Source organism: Colobus angolensis, unplaced genomic scaffold, assembly GCF_000951035.1.
Source record: "Colobus angolensis palliatus isolate OR3802 unplaced genomic scaffold, Cang.pa_1.0 Scaffold193, whole genome shotgun sequence".
Lineage (NCBI taxonomy): Eukaryota > Metazoa > Chordata > Mammalia > Primates > Cercopithecidae > Colobus > Colobus angolensis.
Window position 1 is genome coordinate 1,889,144 of NW_012115077.1, and position 6,184 is coordinate 1,895,327.

General features: G+C 40.9%; 1 protein-coding gene across 1 annotated transcript in view; it reads left to right on the plus strand.

The window, feature by feature from the left end:
• TAOK1 (TAO kinase 1) overlaps positions 1-4,484 on the plus strand; it is a 160,944-nt gene extending 156,460 nt beyond the window's left edge. Inside the window, exon 19 of the mRNA XM_011940874.1 lies at positions 2,547-4,484. Coding sequence (XP_011796264.1) covers positions 2,547-3,008 — 462 coding nt within the window. The 3' untranslated portion in view covers positions 3,009-4,484. The remainder of the gene's footprint in view (positions 1-2,546) is intronic.
• The last annotated feature ends 1,700 nt before the right edge of the window (positions 4,485-6,184 follow it).

Consider the following 6,184-nt stretch of genomic DNA (forward strand, 5'->3'; position numbering starts at 1 on the left):
CCTGTAGTCCCAGCCACTCGGGAGGCTGAGGCAGGAGAATGGCGTAAACCCGGGAGGCGGAGCTTGCAGTGAGCTGAGATCTGGCCACCGACAGAGCGAGACTCCGTCTCAAAAAAAAAAAAAAAAAAATGTTTGCGAGAAATTACAAACAGGCCAGGATGGACTGTAGTAAGAAGAGTTTGAAAATTGTTATTCTAGAACATGTTATTAAAAAGGCATTAGAGAGGCATTTTATATGAAGGTTGAAGGAGGACTTAAACATGGATTATTCTTCTCAGGGAAAGATACCAAATGTCTGTATGTATGTACCATCTTCTTTGAGATTTATTTGCTCCACTTTTCCTCCCCTATAGAGCAACAAAAAGTTCAATACTTTTTTTTTTTTGGAGACTAAGTCTCACTCTATTCCCCAGGCTGGAGTACAGTAGCCCAATCTCAGCTCACTGCAATCTTCGCCTCCCAGGTTCAAGTGATTATCCTGCCTCAGCCTCCTGAGTAGATGGGATTACAGGCACCTGTCACCACTCTCAGCTAATTTTGGTTTTTGTTTTTGGGTTTGTTTTGTTTTGTTTTGTTTTGTTTCTTGAGACGGAGTTTCACTCTTGTTGCCCACGCTTGAATGCAATGACGCTATCTTGGCTCACCGCAACCTCTGCCTCCCAGGTTCAAGCAGTTCTGCTTCAGCCTCCCGAGTAGCTGGGATTACACACATGCGCCACCATGCCCGTCTAATCGTGTATTTTTACTAGAGATGGGGTTTCTCCATGTTGGTCAGGCTGGTCTCGAACTCCCAACCTCAAGTGATCTGGCCACCTCAGCCTCCCAAAGTGCTGGGATTACAGGCGTGAGCCACCGCACCTGGCCAATTTGTGTATTTTTAGTAGAGACAAGGTTTCGCCATCTTGGCCAGGCTGGTCTCACCTCCTGACCTGAAGTGATCCACCCACCTCGGCCTCCCAAAATGTTGAAATTACAGGCATGAGCCACCACGCCCGGCCTCGATACATTTTTTATTTCTGTAGTATCCTTATAAATATCTTAACCCATTCTATTGCAGTTTTTTATTTGTATTCGCTTCCCATGAAATTTTTGTTCAGTTTGTTTGTTTATTTGTTTGTTCTGAGATGGAGTCTTACTCTGTTGCCCAGGCTGGAGAGCAGTGGTGTGATCTCTGCTCACTGCAACCTCTGCCTACCAGGTTCAAGTGATTCTTCTGCCTCAGCCTCCCAAGTAGCAGGGATTACAGACGTGTGCCACCGTGCCTGGCTAATTTTTGTATTTTTAGTAGAGATGGGATTTCACCATGTTGGCCAGGCTGGTCTCGAACTTCTGACCTCAAGTGATCTACCCGCCTCAGCCTCCCAAAGTGCTGAGATTATAGGCGTGATCCACCACCCCTGACCCAGATAGGACTTTTGACTTTAACGGAATCATAATTCCACTGTGATAGCTAACAGAATTCATAATAATTTTTAAATGAATGTCTAAATTTCCCCTATTAATCTCAAATCCCCAATCCCAGCACTTTGGGAGGCTGAAGCGGGAGGATCATCTGAGGTCAGCAGTTCAAGATCAGCCTTGCCAACATGGTGAAACCCCATCACTACTAAAAATATAAAAATTAGCTGGATGTGGTGGCACATGCCTGTAATCCCAGCTACTGGGGAGGCTGAGGCTAGAGAATCGCTTGAACCCAGGATGCAGAGGTTGCAGTGAGCTGAGATAGTGACATTCCACTCCAGCCTGGGCAACAGAGCAAGACTCCGTCTTGAAAAAAAAAAACAACTTGATTTTACACATTTAAAAAATATAAATTATACTGATTCCTAAGGGACATCTCTTTTTATTTTTATTTTTATTTGTTTTTTTTTTTTTGTGATACGGAGTCTCACTCTGTCGCCAAGGCTGGAGTGCAGTGGCGTGATCTCGGCTCACTGCAACCTCCACCTCCCAGGTTCACACCATTCTCCTGCCTCAGCCTCCCGAGTAGCTGGGACTACAGGGGCCTGCCACCACCATGCCTGGCTAATTTTTTGTATTTTTAGTAGACATGGGGTTTCACCATGTTAGCCGGAATGGTCTCTATCTCCTGACCTCGGGATCCACCTACATCAGCCTCCCAAAGTGCTGGGATTACCAGCGTGAGCCACCGCGCCCGGCCTTGATTTTTAAATGTATATCCATAGCGTCAAATAATAGACACTAGAGACTACAGAAGGTGGGAGGGTGGGAGATGAGTGAGGGTTGAAAAATTACCTGTTGGGTTTAGTGTTCCCTATTCAAGTTATGGGTGCACTAAAAGCCCAGACTTCACCACTACGCAATATATGCATGTAAAAAAATCTGCAGTTGTACCCCCTGAATATATAAAAACTTTAAAAATTTTTTAATAAAGGGAAAAATTTAAATAAAATTTGAAACTCATGGACAAATGTACGTCCATAAAATAGCCACTTCAAAGCTGAATAATTATTGCTTCCTTTATTTATAGACTTAAAAAAAATAAATTGGCTTTCATTTTTCTTCCTTCGTCCAATCTCCAACAGATTGAAGAAGAGATGTTGGCTTTGCAGAATGAGCGCACAGAACGAATACGAAGCCTGTTGGAACGTCAAGCCAGAGAAATTGAAGCTTTTGACTCTGAAAGCATGAGACTAGGTTTTAGTAATATGGTCCTTTCTAATCTCTCCCCTGAGGCATTCAGCCACAGCTACCCAGGAGCTTCTGGTTGGTCACACAACCCTACTGGGGGTCCAGGACCTCACTGGGGTCATCCCATGGGTGGCCCACCACAAGCTTGGGGCCATCCAATGCAAGGTGGACCCCAGCCATGGGGTCACCCCTCAGGGCCAATGCAAGGGGTACCTCGAGGTAGCAGTATAGGAGTCCGCAATAGCCCCCAGGCTCTGAGGCGGACAGCTTCTGGGGGACGGACAGAGCAGGGCATGAGCAGAAGCACGAGTGTCACTTCACAAATATCCAATGGGTCACACATGTCTTACACATAACTTAATAATTGAGAGTGGCAATTCCGCTGGAGCTGTCTGCCAAAAGAAACTGCCTACAGACATCGTCACAGCAGCCTCCTCACTTGGGTACTACAGTGTGGAAGCTGAGTGCATATGGTGTATTTTATTCATTTTTGTAAAGCGTTCTGTTTTGTGTTTACTAATTGGGATGTCATAGTACTTGGCTGCCGGGTTTGTTTTTTTTTTAATTTTTGGGGAAATTTTGAAAAGTGGAGTTGCTATTAAAAATAAATGTGTGTGTGTGTGTGTATATATACACACACACATATATACACATATATTATGCATGTGGTGGAAATAATTGGCTAGATAGGGGATTTTTCTGAACACAGCAAAAATAAAACACAACAAAGTGGCTTCAGTTATCACTTTCGGGTGTCTGTATCTTAAGAAGTTTCTGAAAAGATGTAAAGCCTTTTTATCCCATATCCCAAATTCTTATGAGCCACTCACAGCAGGCAGCATATGTTGAAATAAGTTATTACTGGTACACACCTGCATCCCCTCACCAATGTATTTATTTGTTACTAAATTGATCTGACTTCTCAGCCTCATTTGGACTAAAAGAAGGAAGCAGAAATCCATGAACACATTGCTTCTCGGCCTTTTGGCTAAGATCAAGTGTAGAAATCCATGAACACTAAAGGACTGCATTGACTTTTTCAGAGTAGAAAACAACCTAGTTTTTTTTTTTCCTGAATGCTTCATAGGCTTGTGAGTGATTTTTGTCCATTCAGTTGTGCCTTCTTTGTATTACGATAAGATAGGGGTACTTAAGGAGATCACAAGTTGTGTGGGGATTGCATTAACAAACCTGTGAGCCTTCAGTGGGGAAGACCAGAAGGGTGAGAGGCTCCCAGAAAGTTCATATAGTGGGTATGTCCCGCAGCAGAGTGAGGTGAAGCTTACATGTCCTGATGTTTTGTTGCTTATACTGTGATATCTCATCCTAGCTATGCTCTATAACGCCCAAGACCCCAAACAGTACTTTCATTTTGTTTGTACAAAAAGAAAGACATATAGCCAATACAAATCAAATGCCAGAGGTATTTGAATGATGCCATATTTGCAAATTGCCATCTATTGAAATTCTCATCACACTACATAGACATAATTATTATCTCCTTTTGGCTTATGTGATTTTCTGTTTACAAGTAGAATAGCCAATTATTTAAATGTTTAGTTGCCACAGTGAACCAGGAGTCACTGAGCCAATGACTTTACCAGCTGCTGACTAATCCTCATCACCACTGTAGATTTTGCTGCACGTGCAGGTCCTCTATTTTTAATTGCTGTTTTCATTGCTGCAGTACTTTACAAACTTCTAGTTCGTTGAGGCTTAGAGGCCATTTGGCATCAAGTTAACATCACACAATAGGAAACACCACTTCCACAAGTCTCAAGCCTCAGTGCTAAAGTACTACTGAAGAGGAACTAGGAAGTTTGGCCAATTAAGGAAAAAAAAAGCAAAAGTAAGTTATAGTGGTCAGGGAATCTCTTGACGAAAGCTAACTCTTTTTCAGGGGGCACATGTTTTGTTTTGTTTTGTTTTGTTTCGTTGTACAATGAAGGATGAACCCAATGCTAAAAAGTCAGTTTTCTTGGTTTTCCATTTTTTATATAGAAATTGAGTTGGAGGTGGGTAGGAAGCTGTGAGTATGACTTGAAGAAAAATATCCTTTTCAGTGACAAATCAGTTTCTTACAAGTTACTGTCCTGTTCCCTTCCAAGTTGTCTTGAAGAATCCTTGCTGCTAACTCTGGATCCTGCTTCTCCTATAGTCAGGGGGCTCCAAGGTAGAACTCTCGTAAGTCCCTCTCGTGGCAGTCTTTGCCTAGACCAAACTAATGACCAAATAGTAATTAATCTATCACTGTTGAAATCCTGGTTTTCTCAACCAAATTTTAAGTCTTCCCCAGGTATGTCAGTCGAGTTGCCATGAATCCTCACCTGTGTGAGTTTCTGAGATTCAGGAAACTGGAAGAAAATTAATGTTTTAATGTAAATGTTTTTAAAACCAAGATCACCATAGAGTTCACACAAAATTTTAGGCAGTGTTTCAAGAAGCACTCTTATGTGTTGTCCTTTCGGCCATGCTCCAGGTCACCAGTTTTTAGGTAAATATGACATGTACTTAAAATATCAGTGAAAGGGGCTTTCAGTCGTCTCAGTATCTTTTTTGCATTCAGGTATTATAGTGTTTCCAACAAATTGAGAAATTTACGTATTTGGTGTAAAATGATAAGAGAGAGCTTTAGAATTAAATAAAATATCAAAAATATAATTTGATACCCTTAAAAATTATTCATAGATCTGGCTGCTCTGTACTACTGGATGGGTGGAATAGGGAGGCAGATTAGTTTTGCATACAAAACTCTTTCAAACCCAAAATACTACTGGTGGTACATTTTAAAGTCCAGTTGTGGACTTAAATTTAAGTCAAATTGAGTTTTATCTAATGTAATTGTTTGGCCACCTGTTTTACATGTAGATCATGACTCTGCCTGGATTTTACCATTAAGTTAATTTTAAAGTATATATATAGTTTACAAAAATGATTCAAATTAATTGGTTTGTATATGTTTGTGAGACCTAGCTTCTGAGGAATCTCATATATGGTAGGAACCATCACAGAGTAAACCTTGTAGCAGAAAAATTGGAAAGGTTTTGAGATATCCTAGGGAAAGAGCAAGCACTTTCTGGGGAATCAGTGGGCAAATATCAATATTTGATCAAATTAACACTACCTCCTTCCCAGTGTTGGTGTTCACTCACTATATATGTCTTTAAGAAAATTAAAAGTGTGGAAAATTTGTGTAGCATATCAAGAAGTTGTAAATGCTATATCTGGTATCCAGAGGCTGGCTGTAAAAAGTTCCTTGGTGTCACTCTATCTCCCATTTTTTTGGTTAGCATTTTAAAAATGCAAAGCCACATACTTTGAAATATATTATTCCAAATTGAGCTCCCTTCCCTTTGCACATATTTTTTCCTCCCCTTATTGAAGTCAGCTCAAACCCCAAATTCTAGTATCCAAAAGTATTTTTGTTTGTATAATGTTATCTGAAAAATGTGTTTATATTATATTTTCAGAGCTGCAATTCTTATTTGCCATTTCAATACCTACAGATAAAGAGTCTTACATTTGAAGCCAC